Genomic DNA, 22,272 nt, shown 5'->3' with positions numbered 1-22,272 from the left:
GAAATTGCACCAGGTCCAGAACAAGATTTGGTTTGTTGACATGTTCTCTCTTTTTGTATCTAGATTGAGTCACCTTAATCTAGGAGGAACAAGAATAATAAAATTGCTTGAAGCTGTAAAGGAACATCACTGTCAAGCAGAAGATCTGAGGCAGTACCAGGCTAGGGGCTGAATCTAACCATATTCCGCCAAATATCATTTTCATTGGGTTTCTCAAAGAATCCCACGCTGTCATACCAGGTGAGATTTTTTTCACACTATTGTCCAGTACTTGGTTTCTTAACTCCTTAGCCCATCCCTTTCATCTGATGCTGGCCCAATTCTTCCCACTTCCCATTTCTATCTCAGTGAATCCCTTCCCTGCTCTGATTCCTGGAGAAGCAGCCTACAATGGGGCAGATCGAACTGTAACGTCTCATGTGGCAGGGAGCCAATATTCCAATCATGACCCCGTGTAAGGAGAGGGTCTTGACCCTGTTTGCCCGGGCAGCTCACCGGCCATGCCCAAACTTCTGGACTGGTGCTGGGGATTGATCTTCACTTATCATGCCAGGAACCCTGACTGCAGAGCATTTCCCATGACTTGGCAGTGAACCATTGCCCTGAGCCTTTGAGACATGGCCATTTGCAATGCTTTTGCCAAGGTGGCTGCGGGTACCCGGTGAAGGTACAAGATTGATGTAGCATAGTACTATCCAGAGGCATGACCACCCATTTGGCTCACGACTCCTGACAAGGTATGACAAGCATCCAGGCCTTGTGTCAAAATCAAAATGCAAGACAAGGCATCCAGGAAGGTTCAAGTGAGTGAGTGTGAAGAGAGAAAGCACACAGCCCGGAGAGACAGCCTGGTCCATTTGGTGATCTGGATGCCTGGTCCTGCAGAGCAGAATGTGCATTTCGTTAAGGCAAAACTGGGTAGTCCTGAGGGCGACAGTGAGCCATAATCCTTATTAATTTTCCTCTTGCTGCTGCAGATAGTGTTATTTTAATTCAATAAATACCTGAAATTAAAACTCTAATGATGACTCTGAATGTATTGTCGAACGTTGGGAAAAAAAACGTCCTTTAGGGAAGGAAACTGCCATCAGTTATCTGGTCTGGACTACATGTAACTCCAGACACATTTTTTTAAAAAATGTGGTTGACTCTTAACTGTACTCTGGGCAATTAGGGAAAACATCCTGTCATGCCAACAACGCCCTCATCCTGTGAATGAATAAAGAAAAAGAAGCATGATGCACTGCAGAAATTCACCAAAGATCCTCACACAGCATTGTCCAAACTGACAACAATTCCCATCTGGAAGGACTGAGGCAGCAGATACATGAGATCTGCCACCAAGTGTTTAGAAAATGTGACTTGCTGCTCTCAATGTCAGGGAAGGTGTTGTTTGAGTTTGAATGTGGTTCTCCCAGTTTTTTTTACTGTTGTTGATGACATTCAGTGCCCGGGAACATTCTACCCAATGTTGTTTTCAGTTTACCATGACAGACAATCCCATAATAAACATTTGTGTCAGTGTCAGCAATATCGTTATTAATAAATGTTGATTCTTGTTCTTTCTTTCCATCTCACCAGGATACCTACTACCAGCTTCTCCAATCTTTGTGCTGAGGAAATTGCCCTCGTTCTCAGTACAAGCCAGTCACTGAGTGAGTTGCCCTTCCTATAATGCATCCGAACTCACAATTCTGTCCCATCATTGCTCCACCTAATGGAGAAGTGGAATAGTCTGCCATGGGTTGAATGAATGTTTGTGAGTTTCTTTCATCTTAGAATTGGAATATAGATTTTATTCAAACCTTTTCTGTACTTACTACCAAATGCTAATCCTATATATCTTTCCAGATGGAAATGTTCTTGGGTTTGGAATCTCGGTCTGAGGAGCTTCAGTGAATTTCTGCAGTGCATCTTGTAGATAGTACACACTGCTCCTCCTAAGCACCAGTGGAGCGAGTGGACGCTTGGGCATTCAGTGCCAATAAAGTGGGCTGCTTTGTCCTGGATGTTTTTAAGCTTCTTCAGTGCTGTAGTAGCGCACACATCCAGGCAAGTAGGGAGTATTCCATCATATTTCGGACATGTGCCTTGTCGATGGTGATCACGCCTTGGGGAGTCAGCACGAGTTACTCGCTGCAATACTCCTCACCCCTGACCTGCTCTTTCAGATACAATGATTATGTGGTGTGTCCAGTTGTGTTTGTGGTCAGTGATAACCCTCAGATGATGATAGTGGGAAATTCAGTGATAGTAACACCACTGAATGTCAAGGGGTGGTTAGAATATCTCTTATTGGTTTTGGTCAGTTGTCTCCAAAGGAATAAGTTGCAGGACACTGCTGGGAGCTATTTCTATGGAGTGACACCATTTCCCTATGTGTTTGTTAGATCTCAATCTCCTACATTAATTACAGAAGTATATAAAATCCTTTTCTTTTAAAGAAGTGAATATTCCATCAGTGATAATCCAGTGATTGGAAATGGCCGCAATAAGGAGAGATGATATTTTGGAAGGGTGCTCAAACACGGTTCTGTGGGTACAACTTAGGAATGGTCTGGGGACAGCCACTTCACTGGGAGTGAATTATAGAACCCCAAACAGTGAGCAAATAGGTAGCCTGTTCACAGAGGTGTGTAAGAGTAAACAGTGGGTAATTACACTAAGGCATTTTAAATTTCCCAACATAAATTGGGTTAGTCATTGCTTTTAGGGTTTAGAGGGGCAGATTTCTTGAAATACATTCAGGAAAACCTTTTCTATCAATATGTCGAAGGCCCATCAAAGGATCATACAATGCTTGATCTGGTTCTGTGGAAAGAAACCAAGTAATTTATCAATGCGGCCGCAGGGGAGCATTTTAGTAATAGTGACCACAGTACAGGGTGTTATACTCTGTTAAGGGCAAGGTAAATGATGGCCTGTAAAAGATAATTTCAGATTGGGGAAGGGAGAGTTTATCAAAACATAACATGATCTGGCGAAAGGAGAGTGGGAACAGTCCCCTCCAGGTGCATCGACAGCAGAGCGGTGGGGCTTATTCAAAGAATGACCTGGGGAGAATTTCCTACAGGTGCCCTTTTAGGGTAAAATGGTGCACAATTTCAGATAACTCTGGACGTCCCGGATAATTCAAAGCTGGATGAAGAGGAAATGTATATCTTTTAGCAAGTCCAAATGGAGCAACTCAGCTGAAGCCCAGAAGGAATATATGAAATGCAAAACAGAACTTCAGAAAGAAATTAGAAGATAAAAAAAAGGACATGAGAAAGACACGATTAGGGAGTATCCTAAGGTATTTTATAAATATATTAAAGGGAAGCAGTTAACCAGGAAAAGATTTCGGTATGGAATTCACGAAAAGGGCCTGTGTGGAACTTGCTCAGTTTGGCATAGGAATTGGAGAGTCTTTGGATGCTCTTTGAGGTTTAAAAACACACAAATCCCCTGGCCACAATGAATTGAATCAAAGGCTGCTGTGAGATTCTGGGCAAGATCTTCAAAAGCTTCAACACAAATATTTTAATTCCTCTCTGGTCATGGGAGAAGCGGTAGAAATGAACCAGGAAATTACACACCAGTGACTCTCATGTAAGTGGTAGGGAAAAGTTGGGAGAAAATTCTGAAGGAACAAAAGAATAACCCTTTTTCATAAAGATGGGTTAATTAGGGATAGTCAGGATTGCTTTGCAAGAGGGATGCCATGTTTAACAAAATTTGTTAGAATGTTTTGAACATGTGATCAAGTGTGCAGATGAAGGATTTACATCAGAGATCTATGCGCTCTCATCATGGAGACACGGAAGATAAGAATATATAAGATGTAAGAATGCAAGACCTGGGAGCAGGAGCAGATGATTCAGCAGCCCCAAGCCTAATCAGTTACTTGATCGATCATGGCTGATCTCCTGTCTGGTCCAACTGCACTTTCCATGACACTCTCCATGATCCTTTAACTCATTGCTCATAGTGTGCTTCTTTTCATTCTTCCGTCCAAAACAGACGCTTGCACACCTCCCCAGATTGAAGTCCATTAACTCGATATTTTCTTACTCACTTAACTCCTTTTCGTAGCCCTTTAATGCCACATTATATCTACTTCATAACTTATTTTTCAAGATATGCTAGCAATCCTCTGCCTTATCATAAATGCCTAACACATAACTTGGAAAAGGTTGAGGTCCCAGATTTCTCCCTGTAGATTTGCTAACCCAAATAACGTCCATGAATGCCCACACTCAGTTTGATTTGAGACAATGAATCATCTATCCACACTGATAAATGCCACCACCACCTCACACACACTTAAGGCGTCTCACAAACACAAGGACAGTGACCAAAGACAGTGAAATCTGGAGGGTAATTGAGTGATCAGAAAAATTGGGAATGAGCTTAATAAGCGACAATCAAGTGTGAGAGAGAAAGAGAGGACTGATAGAGTGGAGCAGAAAGAGAGAGAGTGAATTAATGATGTTGGGGTGGATTTAAATGAGGGAAAAGAAATTGGTCATGAAGATCTCACCAGAATGGAAGGAAGACAGGCTCAATGGAGTATTTCTAAAAAGAAAGAAAATCGATGGTTTCATAAGAAGAGGTTTATTCTATTTGCATTTCTCGAGTAAAGTATAATGAGATCGAACACATCACTTGTTTGAGATATCATGGTGGACTTTTCCTGTCCTCTTATGCAGCCAGCACCATACCTCTTTCAGTCTGGATCACAACTGGCCCTCCATTTAATACATGTTCACAGCTTGCACTTCTCTTGCTTTTGACTCTGTTAAGAGTCTTTGGTCAAAAATTCCATGTCTGTGAACTCAAATCACTGGAACCTGCCTCTAAAATGCTCCCAGTTGCTTTGTTCATGAATGACTTACATCATTGATGTCATTGGGTATTTCACCAGTTTCCTGAGTTGCTCTCTAAACCTTGACTGAGTAGCCACATAAATAAAGGTATTTGTACAGCAACTTAAATTCCGCAGCATAAAGCCGACACGTTGAAATGTGAATTCTGAGTTGTTGTAATCCCTTGTATTTGCACCAGTTGTGTTATAATATAAGAAATGAACGACATACACCAACCACAGAAGGATGAAGCTGCCAGATACGCTGAAAAGCAAAATCATCGATTTCTTTCTGCTCTTCATCTCTGGGTCAATATGATTCTGTGCTTTTCTTCCACCCGTTAGTCTTTTACGAACACGACTGGCCACCAGGATGTGTCGGACAGTCAAAACATTGAGCAACAGAATTACAGTGAAAGGTAGCAATGGATTCATAATCTTGTCAAACCAATCAAATCCTATCCACCCCGGGTCAGTATGAAAGTTTGGTTTTATATAACAGAGCCATGGGATATTGTTGATTACCTCACCAGCTTCAAGTGTAAAGTAAAGGGGGACACTTTTTAAACAGAACAGAATACAAGATATTGATAAAACCAACAGGGTTACTTTCTCAGTGCAGTACTTTGTTTTCAGTTTTTGGCAACAAATGGCGACAAACCGATCAAAGGAGAAAGTGACGGTGAACCAAACAGAACAGTCAGTTGCTGCACATCTCAGGACATTTATAACACTGCATACAGGTGTAATATATAGGAAAGATCCCGGGACATAATAATAAAGTACGCGCCACAGCATGACCTCGGTGATGATGACGAGTAGGTCTGCAGATGCCATGGAAACTAGGTACCGAGAGGTGCAGGTGCAGAGGCCACACTTACCCTGGGACAGAATGACAATCGCCAGTAAATTAACTGTTAAAAAAAAGTGAGAGGAGACAAAACACAATTATAATTTATTTGTCAGTGCACTCTGTATCTGACTCAAAGAGGAGGGATGGAAATTCAGCATGTTATAAAAGATAGAATAGATTTCAAAACGATAAATAAAACAAAATATTCAGTCCTAAGTGCAATGTGCTAAGAACCCACCATCATCTCCATTTAAAACTGCCATGATACGGATTATAACAAGCAGTGTTCGTGAAGTAAACCATCCAAAATTCCTGACTTCAAGGAACAGGCTTCAAATGCATCAGACTCTCAGTGAGATCAAACTCATGCCCTGAATGGATAAGGACCCTGTGAGATGATTGGAACTAACTCAGAACCTAATCTATTCCAGGATTATACCTATCCCATCAACAGTTTAGATACCATCAAGATCCGAATCTTCCTGGTTTTTGGAGTGACTATATTCAGTTTGTTACAATTTTGTACAAGTTGAGATTCTGCTTTCCCTTGCAGTGGACGTTTATCTTGAATCCGAATTCAGAATCCATACACGTTGCTGATGTTAACCAGGACTACCCCCGATGTGTCCATACTCTCTCCAGATTCCATACATTGAAACATAGAAATCTAGCAATTAGAAGTGAGAGTTCGCAACTCAACCCTTTGAGCTAACTCCACCATTTAACATGATCATGGGTGATCTTATCCTGGTCTCAACTCCCCTTTCATCCTGTCCCCTATAGTCCTCTATCCCATTTCTCACAGGAAACTGACTATTTCCTTCTGGAGGTTGTTGATTGATTCTGATTCCAACACACTCTGGGGCAATGAGCTCCACGGATTCACAACTCTCTGGGAGAAGTGCTTTCTGCTCAGTTTTGAACCAAACTCCCCTCATTCAATATCTATGACCTTCTGTTCAAGACTATCCCACAAGTGGAAAGCATCTGTTCAACACCCACCTTATCAAACCCCATCAGCATCTTCTATACTCCAATCAGACTCCCATCATTTTTTTGAACTCCTGTGACTATAAGCCCTAACTGTTTAACTGTTTATCATCTGACGGCTCTTTATCTCCTGTAATCAACGTTGTGGACCTCCTCTCAGCTGCCTCCTGTGCCAGCAAATCCTTCCTCAAGTAAGGAGAACAAAACTGGACACTGTACTCCTAGTGTAGTCTCACAAATGCCTTATACAGTAGCAACATCACTTCTTTACTTTAATAATCCAGTCTTTTTTGAATAAATGCCAGGTTTCCATTTGCCTTCCTTATAATCAGCTGCACCTGCACACATCCTGTGATTCATGCACAAAGATGCTCAGATCCCTCTACACTAACGCACTTTGAATCTGCTTCTTATTTAAATAATAATTTGTTCTTATCTTTTCCAGTTGCAATGGACAATTTCCCACTTATCCACATTAAAGTCTCTCTGCAAAGTTTGGCCTACTCTTGAGACAAACAATATTCATCTGTAAACTCTTCGTCAACTCATCACAGTCTGCTTACGAGTTTCACACAAGTTTCAATGAACTATGCATGTGAACCCTGAGTTCTGAGTGTTCTACAACACTTTCTAGGGCCCTAAATATCAGTCTCGGTTTTGGATATATTTAATTTTGGAACATTTGCCGTAGAGAATTTCAAGAATTTACTTGCCTTTGAATAAAGAAATTTCACCTCACCAATCCTACACCAGTGACCCTTTGCATCGAGAATATGTTGCTATGCTTTGGATTTTCCTGTCAGGGAAATAACCTCTGTTATTCTGTTGACTTCCTTCTGGATCTTACATGTTTCAAGAAGAAATAAAATTAGAATATCTTTTCTTGTCAGATGTATTGATCACTCATTCTCGTAAACTTGAATTATGGCCTCTTATATGAAGGATCATTTCATCACAAGAATCAAACTAATGAACCAAAGTGGTTCCTCCAGGTTAACTGGTTTATAGTGCACTTGTTTTCTCATTTTCTCCTTCTTTCAATTGCGGCGCTACAACTGGCAACTTCCAGTTTCCAAGGGCTATTCTGAAATCTGTGGAAATCTTGAAATTCTGAGATAACATGTCCATTACCTTTTGCAGAAGACAGACTGGAGAACATAGAACATTACAGCACAATACAGGCCCTTCGTCCCAAGATGTTGTACCGCACCTTTACCCTAAGCCGAAGGTCTATCTAATCTCCACCCCTACCTTATATTATCATCCATATGCCTATCTAGTAGCGGCTTAAATGCCTCTAATGAGGCTGACTCCATTACCCCCTCCGGCAATGCAATCAACGCCCCCAACTAATTTCTGAGTAAAGAACCTACCTCTGAAGTCTCCCCTGTATCTACCTCCACTCACTTTAAAACTATGCCTCCTCATAATAGCTACCTCCACCCTAGGAAAACGTGTCTGGCTGTCCACTCTATCTATACGTCTGATCATTTTGTACACCCCTATCAAGTCACCTCTCATCCTTCGTTGTTCTAAAGAGAGAAGTCCGAGCTCTCTCAACCTTTCCTCATAAGATCTTCCCTCCATTCCAGGCAATATTCTGGTAAATCTCCTCTGCAACTTTTCCAATGCTTCCACATCTTTCCTGAAAGGAGGCGACCGGAACTGGACACAATACTCCAGATGTAGCCAAACTAGACTTTTGAACTGCTGGAGCATAACTTCACCGCTCTTGAACTCGATCCCTCTATTAATGAAAGCTGACACACCATACACCTTCTTAACAACTCTGTCCACCTGGGTGGGAGCTTTCAGGAAACCTTGGACTTGAACCCCAAGATCCCTCTGCTCCTCTACACTGCCAAGAATCTTTCCATTAACCCTGTATTCTGCTTTCAAATTTGTCCTTCCAAAATGAATCATTTCACACTTCTCAGGATTAAACTCCATCTGCCATTTCTCAGCCCAGCTCTGTATCCTATCAATGCCCCTTTGTACCTAGAACAGACCTCCGCATGCTCCACAACTCAACTCACCCTCATAAGGTCTGCAAGCTTACTAATCAACCCTTTCACTCCTACATCCAAATCATTTCCAAAAATCATGAATAGAAGAGGATTCAGAACAGATCCTTGTGGTACACCATCCATAACTGAGCACCATGTTGAATATTTTCTGTCTACTATCACCCTTTGTCTTCTAAAGGTCAGTCAATTCTGAATCCAATCTGCCACATTTCCCCCTATCCCATGCCTCCTTATTTTAACTGTATGAGCGCACCATGGGGAACCTTATCAGACACCTTACTAAAGTCCTGCTTTGTTAGTGGGTACATCCACATATTGAAAAAGAAAATTTTCTTGTACACTCTTACCAAATTCCTCACTACCCAAGGCCTTAAGAGTATGGTAGTTGCAGCCTATGTTTGGAAAGTTGAAATCTCCTGCCACTGCCACCGTATTGTTATTACAGATAACTGAGATCTCCTGACAAATTTACTTTTCAATTTATTTCCAACAATTGGTGGGTCTGGAGTACAATTAGGCAATCTTACCTTTCTTATTTCTTAGTTGCATTCAAATAACTTTGCTGGATGTGCTCCCCAGAATATCCTTCCCACATATAGCTGTAATGTTATCCCTAAACAAAAATGCTACTCTACCCCTCCATTGCCCCCGCTTTCTATCCTTCCTATAACATCTACGGGGCCAGGATGGACTAGTTTGGGCTAACGGGCCTGTCTCGGTGCTGAGGGATTCTATGACTATATATCTCCATGTGAATCCTTCTCCCATACACCAGCTCCTTGCCACACAATCATTTGCTCTATCCACCTATTTCTACTCTCACTCACTCTTGGCATCGGTAGTAATTCAGATATTGCTCCCTTCAAGGACCTGCTTTTCAACCTTCTGCCCGTTTCAAAGAACAAAGAACAAAGAAATTTACAGTACACGAGCAGGGTCTTCAGCACTCCAAGCCTGCACCGATCGAGATCCTCTGTCTGAACCTGTCACCTAGTTTCTAAAGGTCTGTATCCCTTTACTCCCTGCCCATCCATGTACCTGTCCAGATACATCTTAAAAGACACTAATGTGTCTGCGTCTACCACCTCCGCTGGCAACGCATTCCAGGCACCCACGACCCTCTGCGTAAAGGACTTTCCTCACATATCTCCCATAAAATTTCCTCCTCTCACTTTGAACTTTTGACCCCAAGTCATTGAGTCCCGCACTCTGGGAAAAAGCATCTTGCTGTCAACCTTGTCTGTACCGCTCATGATTTTGTAGACCTCAATCAGGTCCTGCTTCAATCTCCGTCTTTCTAATTAAAATAATCCTAATCTCCTCAACCTTTCTTCATAGCTAGCGCCCTCCACACCAGGCAACATCCTGGTGAACCTCCTCTGCACCCTCTCCAAAGCATCCACATCCTTTTGGTAAAGTGGTGACCAGAACTGTATGCAGTGCTGTAAATATGGATGAACCAAAGTCGTAAAATGCAACTGTAAAATGACCTGCCAACTCTTGTACTCAATACCCCGTCCGATGAAGGATAGCATGCAGTATGCTTTCTTGACCACCCTATTGACCTGTGTTGCCATCTTCGGGAAAAATGGACCTGAACACCCAGATCTCTCTGTACATCAATTTTCACCAGGACTTTTCCATACACTGTATAGTTTGCTCTTCAATTAGATCTTCCAAAATGCACACCTTGTTTTTGCCTGGATTGAACTCCATCTGCTATTTATCTGCCCAACTCTCCAATTTATCTATATTCTGCTGTAATCTCTGACAGCCCCCTTCACTATCTGCTACTTCACCAATCTTTGTGTCATCTGCAAACTTCCTAATCAGACAATCTGTACCTTCCTCCAAACCATTTACATATATCACAACCAACAGTGGTCCCAGCACAGATGCCTGTGAAACACCGCTGGTCACAGGTCTCCACTTTGAGAAACCCCCTTCCACTACTACTCTTTGTCTTCTGGTGCCGAGCCAGTTTTTTTATCCATCTTGCTGGAACGCCCTGGACACCATGCAACTTCACTTTCTCCATCAGTCTGTACAGTTTCCTATATTCTCTCATCAGAACCTCGGCCTTTTCTATTCCTATATTATTGGTTCTAGTCAGTCAAATGAGCTCCAATTGGACTCTCCCTTTTGAGAATTTTTAGCACCCTTTCTGAGACATCCTGAATTTTGGCACCAGAGAGACAACATCCCATTCTGATGTCTCACAATCGAGTGCAGACATGTCTGTCTGTATCTCTGACTAGAAAGTCTTCGATGACACTCCATCACTTGGAAACTGACATAACTTCATTACACTAGAGTCAGTCTCCATAGCAGAAACCTGGCTGTTGGTGCTACATTCCTCTGAAAGTCCATCACCCTCAACATTTTCCAAAACGGTACACTGGTTTATCATGGGGACAGGCACAGGGGACTCTGCATTTCCTGCTTACCGAAACTAAACTGCAGAGGCAGTCAGCTGTGGAAGTTTAATCAAGACATAAACTCAATAAAGACGTAAGTAAGATTCCTGTAGATTTGCAAAAAAACGCAAAATTACTCTGTAAAAGAAGCAATTAGTTCTTCCCTTGCTGTGAACAGTTCTGCAGTTAGCTGTGAATTTCACTCTTTGTTTTTTTTTCTTCGAGACTGATTTCCAACATCCTGAGATACTTGAAAGTGAAGACAGAGGCAGTCAGCTGGGGAGGTTCATGGCCTGGTCAGTCAGCACTGCAGGTTCACGGCTCCTTTTTTCACCTCCCATCTGGTAAGTCCTCACTCAATTCCTTCCATTTTAGAAGGATCTTTGTTTTGATTTTTTTATGGAGCTTTGAAATAATGCAATAATGCAAAATAGAGCAGCAATTACTGAGCTAAGAAGTCAAGGAAATCAGCTCCAACACTGAAAAAACACCTCATGAAATAAATATTACATACTGACATATCCATTTTACTGTCAAAATAAAAATCAAAGGAACTGCAGATGCTGACAATCAGGAACAAAAACAAAGTTGCTGGAAAAGAACTGTGGAAGGGTCGCTGGACACAAAACGTTAACTCTGCAGATCATTTATATTAATTGTAAATCGGTGAGGTGTGAGGGCTGAACGCTGTGGCACCCAAATGGTTTGCCACCCATTTATCATGGTCCTTTGATTTCTGTCAGACACCTAAGCATCCCAGTTAGTCATCTATTTGGCACCTTGTCAAATGCCTTCTAGAAGTCTAGATATATCACATCCTCAAGGTCTCCAATGTCCACCTTGTTGGTGACTTCCTCAAAGAACTCCAGCAAGTTTGTCAAGCACAATTTTCCTTTAATGAAACAATGCTGACACTGGTGAATTGAGTTGCACTGAGTTTCAGTTTGGCAGTTCACACCTTCATGCACTGGCTGTAAATACATTCCAAGATATCACAGTTCCATTTACTTGGGAATGCAGCTTACGAACAATATCCTATGGTGTTTCAGACTTGACACTCCCCATTCACCAAAAATATGATGAAATGGCAGGTTAGGAGATCTTTCTGGGTTGATGGCTCAGGCAGTCCATTGACCTCCTTCATTCCGATCCCTGCTCCGTGGTTTGATACCACACAATAGGATAAGAAGGTCTTCTTGCAATTAGGAAGCTTGGTGCCCTGGATGCCTTCTACTGCTTCCTTTAGTCAGAATATGTAGCATGATGGAACCTCAGCGACCATAGTGGATTTTCAACACCTCACCGATAAGAAATGTCATGTCTTTCTCTCACTCTCTCTCTCTCTCTCTCTTTCTCCCCTACTGTGTGTATATTTATCATCTCGAATTACACAGCAATGGCACCTCCATTCCCTCCATCTCCTGTGGTCATTTTTTAAACCATCCTAGTTCAGATGTTTGCTCACGTATCCTCCAACCCAAATTGAAGGTAAACCTGCAGAACAGGTGAACAAACATGTGCAACATGTGTTTAAAACTCTGAAGTTATTTTCTAAACTTCTTTCTGAATGACTGTAATTGCTCAGCAGTAGCATGTCAGCAAAGGCATAAATCTTGAAATTTCCTCAAATATGGTACAGTTAGGAGACTTGTTAAAAACATCTGAGACTTTGTCAAAGAGAAACAGAGATTCTTCCCAACCATGCATAAGGATTAAACGATTTGCGTTTGTAATTTTTCCAACTGTAATAAAGACAGATAGTGGGACATAGAAGTAAGCAAGGTGAACGTCAGTGATCAGATGGGGTGCAAAAGAGACTCATCATGTCGCAAGAAGATTAATTTTTAGCATTTGCATCTGAAAGAATAAGTGCATTCTCACATCTGAACGGCTGGAATTGGGGCCATATGGGAAAACAGGTAAATGGTGGAATTGTTAAATCATACAGCTATATCGTGCAGATGAGGCCTTTCAGCCCATTGATTCTGTACCACCAAATTGCATTATTACCTGCTTTCATCTTACTTTTTCACACTGGACTGATAGCTTTGAATGTTATGACATTTGTTCAAGAACTTTTTAAAAGTGGTCAAGTTACCACCTCAACTATTCTCCTACTCAGTGCATTCCAGATTCCCACCACCTCGAGGTGTAAAATACTTTACTTCAGGTCCCTTCTAAACCTCCTGCCTTTCAATTTAACAGCATGCCCCCTTGTTATTGACCTTTAGACTAAGAGCAACAGCTGTTGTCCATTCACATTGTTCATCACTCTCATAATCTTATCCACCTCTATCAGGGTCCCCCCTCAACTTTGCCTGCTCAAACAAATAATTAGATTAGATTCCCTACAGTGTGGAAACAGGCCCTTTGGCCCAACAAGTTCACACTGCCCCTTGAAGCATCCCACCCAGACCCATCCCCCTATAGCCCACACACCCCTGAACACTACGGACAATTTAGCATGGCCGATTCCGATTCACCTCGCCTGCACATCTTTGGACTATTGGAGGAAACCAGAGCATCCCGAGGAAACCCATGCAGACACAAGGAGAATGTGAAAATTCTGCACAGACAGTCGCCTGAGGCTGGAATCGAACCCGGATCCCTGGTGATGTGAGGCTGTAGTGCTAACCACTGAGCCACCATGCCACCCTAATGTCTTCGCATTCCAGTCAGTTTTTATAGATAAAATGCTCCATCCCAAGCAACATCATGGAGAAGCTTCTGTGCACCCCTGACATTGCAATAATGTCCTTCCTGTAGTGTTGACCAGAACTGCACATAGTACCCCAGCTGTGGCCTAAACAAAGTTCTGTATAGCTCCAAGATGATTTCCCTGCTCTTATAATCTATGCCACCACTGATGAAGGCAAGTTTTCTGTGTACCTTCTTAGCTAACCCATTGACTTGTCCTGCCACTTTCAGAGATCTTTGACAATCACCTCAAGATCCTATTGTTCTTCTGAGCTTCCTTCTGTCCCAGCATTCACTCTGTGCTCCTTTGTCATGTCCCTTGTTCTAAAGTGAATTGCTTCAGGGTTTGGAAGCCTTGCCCATATGGTTTTACATCCTATCTGACCAATCTGTATACATTTTCCTGTAATCTTCCTCCTAACTGTCAGTCACTATGTCATTGCTTATTAAGCTTGCTTATTGTCCTCCAACATTCTCATTTTCATGAATCCTGATTATCACAAATAATAAGGAAACCAACAATGATCATATGCTATGCACTGCAAACCAGACTCCAGTCTGACAAACAGTTGTCTACCACACTCTGGCTCCTGTCACTAAGGCAATGTTGACTGTAACTTGCCACTTTACCCTGTATCCCATGAGCTTTTCCTTCTTACCCCGTTTGCAATGTGAGACTTTGTCAAAAGCATTGATCTGCACCAACCACCCTACCCTCATCTACACATTTGGTCACCTCCTGTAATATTTCACTAGATTAGTTATGCATGACCTCTGCCTGAAGAACCATGCTGACTATCCCTGAACAAACCTTTCCTTTCTAAATGGAAATGATTTTACTCCGACATTAACTTCTCCTCAGGTCTCAAGTTCTGACTAGTCTATCTCAATGACTCTACTTGTAAATTGCATGAGATTCTCTCGAGTCCTCTAACATCTACTCTGTGGACAAAGACAATTTGTAAATTTGGGTTAGGGTTCTTGTGTAATTTCAACCCTAATCTTCCCCAACAGCCTGATACAATGAATCTAAATCTACCAAAACTCCAATACTTCATTGCTACTTATGCCAATCTGCTCAAGAAATTCACATTCTGTCTTCTCAAATTCTGTATATTCATCTGAATGAAGACAGATTAAAGTATTTATTTAATACTCTACCAATGTCCTCTGAGATTCACGCATAGACTGCCCCCTTGGCAGCCCAGACATTTCCATTGGGAGATGTTCCCAGAAATAACTTTACTCAAATTGTTTCCCTTCACTAAGTTTGGTTTTAACAGTGAATGTGTTTCTCCTCAAGACAATAAACAGCCCCGAATCTCCCCTTGGTTATTTTTTTTTTCCTTTATATACTTGTACAACATCTTAGGCTTCACCCTAATCTTGCCTACCAGTTGTTTTCTCATAATCTTCCCAGAGGGTAATGACCAGAATTGCACACAGTACCCCAGCTGTGGCCTAATCTAAGTTCTGCACAACTGCACCATGACCTCCTTGCCCTTATATTCAATGCCACAGCTGATAATGGCAAGTTTCCATGTGTCTTCTTAGTTAACCAATTAGCCTGCCCTGCCATTTTCAGGGATCTATGAACAAGCACCCCAAGTTCTCGTTGCTCTTCTGAGCTTCCATCTAATCCCAGCATTCACTCTGTGTTCCCTTGTATTATCACTTGTTCAAAAGTGCAGTGCTTCAGGTTTTGGAAGCCTTTGTCATGTTTACATTCCACCTGCTTTTGTTCTGTCCATTTCGACCAATCTGTTTACATCTTCCTGTAATTTAGCATCTTCCTCCTCACTGTCAATCACCAGGTCAATGCTCATATCATCTGTAAACTTACTTAACTGACTCCAACAATCTGATTTTCATAAGTTCTGAATATCACAAACAATAAGGAACCCAACAATGATCCTGTTATACACCACTGGGTTCCAGTCACACAAACAGTCCTCTAACAGACTCTGACTCCTGTCACTAAGGCAGTGTTGAATCTATCTTGCCAATTTACCATGAATCCCAGTTTCCCACGTGGAATCTTGTCAAAAGCATTGATCTGCATCAACCACCCTACTCTTGGTCACCTCCTTAAATATTTCACGCGATTTGTTAGGCATGCCCTCTGTCTGAAGGAGCCTTGCTGACTATCCCTGCTCAAACTTCACCTTTATAAAGTGAAGTTGTTTCTCCTTCATTATTTTCTCCTGTAGTTCCCCTAATATTGATCACTGGTCTCTAGTTCACACTTGTCTATCTCCATAACCCTACTTGTAAACAGTATTAAATTCCCTTCAGTCCTCTCGCATCTTCCTTGTGACAGGGACAATATGTAAAACTGGTAATTTCAGTTCTGATTCCCGAAACAGCCTGTGGTACAACCAATCCATAGCTGGAGATTCTAAATCTACCAAAACCTCTAATAATTCTTCACTTCTAATGTCAATCTGCTCAAGAATTTCACAATTCAGCTTCTCAAATTCTATATATTCATCTTCTTTCACCTGATTAAAGTATTGATTATTTAAGACAGATTAAAGTACTCATTTAATACTCTACCAATGTCCTGTGATCTTCACGCATTGATTGCTCCTTTGGTCCAGAATGCACCCAAGTCGTCACATGGTTATTGCTTTCTCCTTGATGTACGGGTACAACATTTGAGGCTTCTCCCTAATCTTGCCCACCTGTTGTTTTCTCATACCACCTCTTTGCTGTCCTAATTGCTTTCTTTGGTCTGTCTCACACTTCTTATACTCCTCACGGGCCAATGTTGTTTTGCTTCCTCTGTACATGTTATACATTCATTCCTTTCTATCTAGCCCTGAAAATTCTTCAATATCTGTTGTTCTCTAGGCTTATTGTTCTTACATTTTACCCAGAAGGGAATGTGTTGGATCCATTGCTTGACACTCCCAGAAATACATAGTCAGTCACTGTGGTCAGAGCTGCTCCAGTTGGCTGACTTGCCATCAGCTCAGACATTTCCAGTGGGAGACATTCCCAGAATTAACTTTACTCAAATTGTTTCCCTTCGCTAAGGTCGGTTTTAACAGTGAATGTGTTTCTCCTCAAGACAATAAACTGATGTGAGAACATATGATAGAAATACACAAAATTTGTTCGGAAATGAGATAACTTAAGATAATAACCTCTTTAATTCAGTTCAATTGAACCAATAATACACTGTCACAGATTGGATATAAAGGTGCTTAGCAGATTCCTATGTGACACATTCAAGGACAAAGTAACACAACAATCAGTTCAGGTACAAGCTTATGCGATTCAATTGTAATATCTACTTACCAGGAACACCAATAACAACTAGGATCAGGTAGTATATTTTTATAAGGCTATCAATTGGATAGTGCATTTTTTTGATGGAAGTGATCTCTCAGTTTGAGAAGTAGGCAGTCAATTTGCATCGAACCTTGTGTGATTGCATGAGATGTTATTGTGTTTATATGCTGTGGGAGCTCCATGGGAATATTGTGGTTGCAGCAACTCTCAATGTATTATTTCAAATTAGACACAAATTAGTGAAGCAGTTAATTCTCTGCTGATTGGGTATATCTGGTAACGCAGTTCACTTGGATAATGCAGTTCACAATTAATTAAGCATCTTCAACATGATCAACAGATACCCAGATTAAGCTTATTTTTTTCAGCAATTTCATTCTCTCAACTTTAAACACTGTATCATTAAGTTTCACATGAGAGAGTGCCTCTGCCCTGATGGTTCTAATCCAATCTCAGATGAGGCTGTCCCCTTTCCTGATGGTTAGGTGATAACAGTGGGCCACTGAGATCATATTTGCGATATTAAACTAGTGTAACACATGAAATTATTTCCAAGCCACAGGCTGATACAACACTTCAATCTGATACTGTGACACAAGCTAATGCAATGTTTGAAATATATGTAACACCTCAATAATAAATCTCATCAATACAGTCTTGCAACAGACAAAGAGAATACAATTTATGTGGTTTTTACAACTGATGTTGTTGTCCTGATCTGGTACAGTTCATCTAATTGATGAAGACATGTCAACATATAGCAGTACTCAGATACCATTCTTTCCCGAATCCCGATGGATCAGTTAATTGTATCTTCTTCAGTCATTTCACCTTCCATCCCACTCTCTATCAGAAAATATTGCTAATCGATCCATTAATTCGCTGTTGACTTCACATCAGATCCAGTGGCAGGGTGTGCTCGGGTGAGGGTGGTATGTGATAATCAGCAGAAGTTCCCTTGTCCATGTTTCACCTGATGCCAGGCAACTTCATTGGCTCCAGAGATATTTGTGAACACTCCCAGAGTATCTGTCTCCCACTACGCTGCCACCTGATGTTGGGATTTCCTGCCAACAGAAAAGGACATACTCAAGGATGGTGATGTGAAGTTGGTGTCTGAGACATTTTGAGTGAAATTTTTAGAGTGTGGAAGATGTTATATGGTAGGGGAGACAAGAATGATTGAAGCAAACATTGATATTAAAAATCAAAATGTTGGTGCAGAGAAAATAAGGGCTTGAAGCAATTAGGACTGAAATACAACATAAAAGTGGAAGAAATATCAAAAAGAGATGGCTTGAAATATTATATGTGATTGTATGGAGTATTCTGATTCAGTTTGGTCCATCAACAGTACAAATAATTGGACATGGATTTACTGATTGTCATGATTCATAAAAATAATTACCGGATGTAGGCAGCTGGCTACTTGTAAGTAATTTTCTGATAGTTTGAGTTCATGAAGAAGCAGCTGTATACATATGCTGCATTCATAAATTAGATGCAGTAAGTACACAACCATGCCAATTTTAGATTGTTCCCTGTTACCAGAGGAGAAACAGTCTGCTGCTATACTTCGGTCTCATTAAAGTTTTTGGAGCATTGTTTTCTTTCGCCGGGATGTGTGCGTGAACTCCTCCCTCAGTCTTCCTTCTCTTTGCCTGGTCAGTCTTCCACCAGCATTGTGATGCCTGATGAATGAAGACTGATGTCTCAGGACATTCCCACGAGAACTGTTGCCTGCAGGTCTACTTGATGAGAAATTCCCTCAAAGGAAACTCCCTTTGTTCCTCAGTCTATACTTTTCTTTGTGTCTGCACAGGTCGTCCAGTCTGTATTTGACCCAGTCCCAACTACGGAATCTGAGTCCTTAAATTTCTTGTCCGTGCATGGATTTTCCAGCACAATTTGTCTTTTGTAACTTCCTGGGCCCTAATGTAGTTGTTCCAGTGCAGAATTGACCCAGTCCCTGCAGCCTTTGACTTTCACCTTATATCCTGAGTCCGCCTCTTTGAGCCTGGCATTCATTGTTCATATTTCTAGGGGCAGGTTATTTTGTTCAAGTCAATTTTCTGAATCATTTGAGCCAAATTTCACAAAGCAGTTATTCATGATGTTGGATGACCAACACTGCCTTGACTGCCTTCATCTGAGCGTTAGTTTACCCTTCTTTCTAAGAGCAAGCACTTCTTATTTTTGAAAACATCTCTTTGTTGGGAGGATATGTTTTGCACCAGGTGATTTCTTGCTGGTGGCTGAATAGGCATCATGATGTCTGAAAGAACGTCTGAAAACAGAAAGAAATGTGGAATAATTGAAGTGTTTTTACTCACTTACATAATGCATGTCATGTGCATGTTGCAAATAAGATGCAGAGATATTTATCACAAATGACAAATTCATTTATTTTCCCAAAAATGATACATGATACATCTCTTCCAAACCACCTTCGTTCGAGAGTGAAACGATGGGACACATCCTCGATCCAACGGCTGATTTGGGGTAAACTAGCCACACAGCGATTAGTTTTAGACTTATGTTCTCGAAAGGCAGGGTTCCAGGAAAAGCAACTGCAGCATGAAAGCAGGACTACGCGCTGCAGATGTGGGCTCGGTGCGAGACCTGTCTGTGCGATAGCACTTTGGGGAAGATTGATAACATGCCATCTGAACTGAAAAGCTCCAACTTGTAATAAACTCCATTAGAAACCATCCTGCTCATGCACTTGATGTCCTGCATAACCATCAATACAAACCAAAACCCCTTAACCCTGGAGCATTCCTGTACCTTATACACCACCCCTCATATCTCCAATGCATCTATAATCGAGCTTCTCATAGAACACAGAAAATAGAACATTACAGCACAGTACAGGCCCTTCGGCCCTCGATGTTGTGCCGACCTGTCATATCGATCTGAAGCCCATCTAACCTACACTATTCCATGTACGTCCATGTGCTTATCCAATTACGACTTAAATGTACCTAAAGTTGGCGAATCTACTACCATTGCAGGCAAAGCGTTCCATTCCCTTACTACTCTCTGAGTAAAGAAACTACCTCTGACATCTGTCCTATATCTTTCACCCCTCAATTTAAAGCTATGCCCCCTCGTGCTCGCCATCACCATCTCAGGAAAAGGGGTCTCCCTATCCACCCTATCTAACCCTCTGATTATTTTATATGTTCTAGACCCACTCCTGCAAAGATGAGAATTTCTACCCCCATAGAAAGCCTTCCAATCTCGAGCCACTTCTGCCATTGTCACTGCTGCGACGAAAACCTGGGTCCCTGTTTCTTGTGGTGCAGAAAATGGTTTCTCCTTCATTTACCAAACCTGAAGCCAGAGTGCCAAACGCCATGTCAAGCTGCAGTGTTCAAATGAAAACAGTGCACTAATATCATTCTCCAAACAAAGCAAACCTATCAGTGAGGATTCGCATCCAAGCTACCAGGACTCTGGAAATCAAATAGGGCAACTCCCTGAGAAAAAGAACTGCATGATGTTCACTTGTTAAACTGCAGTGATATATCAGTGAATGCTGGTATTGAAAGTAGGGACACCGTACAGAACAACAGAGAGGGACATGTCCCAAAAGATTAACTTGATAGACATCATCTCTGAGTAATAGATGTGTAGTCAGGGAAAGTGAACCCATTCAGGATGATTAGTATTTACCTTCTAGCCATTGTTTAAATTTTAAATCAAGCTTTGATTCTGATTGGTCAAAGCATCGCCCTGCAGGAATAAAATATACAGAAGGGCTGTGGAGTGACTGGAACCAGTTGGATTATGTTGACTCTGAGATCTTTGACTGCGGCTGTTTACCCAGGCCAATTAGAAAAGCCCTGGCTGACGTTTATAACGAGGAAATGCTGCATGTTTGACTGGCTGTCAGAGGGAAGGGCCATGGCTTTGGGGGTGGCCAGTGGTGCTATCTGCCCTTTTTCAGTAGCTACGTCTATGTCTCACTGACCCTGAAGAAGGAGTACATGGTGTGCACGAGCACTCTCTGTACCTTTCAGGAGAGGTGGGCACTGCAGGGCATGGAGTTCTTTATTTCCCCCATAAACTCTATTTTGATTTGATCCCTGCGTAAGCCTTACTTTTTTTTCTCACATAGCCGAGGGGCTCTGCTTGATATGATGCTTTTGTCACATGGATGTTTTTCCTGGTGGTGGTATGTGATTGAAGTTATTTGCACAAGTGGTGGTTTTTTACTAAAAAAAAATTGATATCACCAGGCGATTCAGACTCTTCTCAGTTCAGGAGACTGACATCGAGCTGGCTGCCCGCAGCCAGTGTAAAATGCAGAAGTAAGTAAACGGTGACTTGTTGACTGGATATCAGCCTTTGTGCAGTTACTTCAGTCTGCTGCCTCCTTTTGTTGAGATACACTTGCATAGCGTATGTAAGTGTCCTTTCTGTATTCAAAGAACAAGGTCCTTTCCAAACTTAATGTTGAAATAGGAGCACATTAAATCACTTTGCATGTTAATGACGACTCTGATCTCTGTGTTAACAGCTGTATGAAACAGAATCCACTTGCCCACCAATGGGCACACTGCTCTCACATAGTATTAATATTGGTCTCGGACTCACATTGATCGTGATATTCTTGTTAATTATATTAGAATGTAATGTGCACAGCTGCAAATGCCAAACTTACGTTGGACATTGTAGGCTGCAGTTTGCTCTCTCCAATACTATGCCTACAGATATGTTGGTTTCTCTCTTTTTTAGCAGAATGAGATTAAAAATATTTTGCTCAAGGGCTGTGGAATGAGCAAAGACCAAGAGATTTCACAGCAATGTAACAATACCTCCCATCTAATTTGTTTATAGCAGTTCTACTCATCACAGAAAATGTGGTAGATACATGATCTTGACAGATGAAGCTCCCATTTCCTGTATTCTATCCCTCTTCTGTAAATCAAAATGAGTGGTTTCTGGGGACTAACTGGTTACACTGGTAGTTCTGTTGTTAAAAAAAAGCATTAAATGGGATGTCGACACTCAGATGTGCTTTTGTTTGACTGTAAGCTTTGAAGGAAACTGCAATTTCTTTTTGGGAGCTTGGTGTAACCTCAGCTGCAATATTGTGTGCTGCTTTGGTCTCCCTCACTGAGGAAAGATGGGCTTACC

General features: G+C 41.6%; 1 protein-coding gene across 1 annotated transcript; it reads right to left on the bottom strand.

The window, feature by feature from the left end:
- Positions 1–4,672: 4,672 nt before the first annotated feature.
- On the bottom strand, positions 4,673–17,245 carry LOC125446714 (probable G-protein coupled receptor 139). Its single transcript, XM_048520453.2, has 2 exons — positions 17,134–17,245; positions 4,673–5,760 (listed from the first exon to the last, which is right to left on the bottom strand). The coding sequence occupies exons 1-2, from the start codon at positions 17,198–17,200 to the stop codon at positions 4,874–4,876; spliced, it is 954 nt and encodes a 317-aa protein (XP_048376410.1). The 5' UTR covers positions 17,201–17,245; the 3' UTR covers positions 4,673–4,873.
- Between the last annotated feature and the right edge of the window lie 5,027 nt (positions 17,246–22,272).

Source organism: Stegostoma tigrinum, chromosome 36, assembly GCF_030684315.1.
Source record: "Stegostoma tigrinum isolate sSteTig4 chromosome 36, sSteTig4.hap1, whole genome shotgun sequence".
Classification (NCBI taxonomy): domain Eukaryota; kingdom Metazoa; phylum Chordata; class Chondrichthyes; order Orectolobiformes; family Stegostomatidae; genus Stegostoma; species Stegostoma tigrinum.
This window is presented reverse-complemented; position numbering and strand designations above follow the sequence as displayed.

Coding starts and splice junctions, on each gene's coding strand:
- LOC125446714 (XM_048520453.2), bottom strand. CDS start 17,200: ATGCACTATCCAATTGATAGCCTTATAAAAATATACTACCTGATCCTA. Junction 5,761..17,133: donor AGTTGTTATTGGTGTTCCTG/GTAAGTAGATAT, acceptor TTTTTTTAACAG/TTAATTTACTGGCGATTGTC.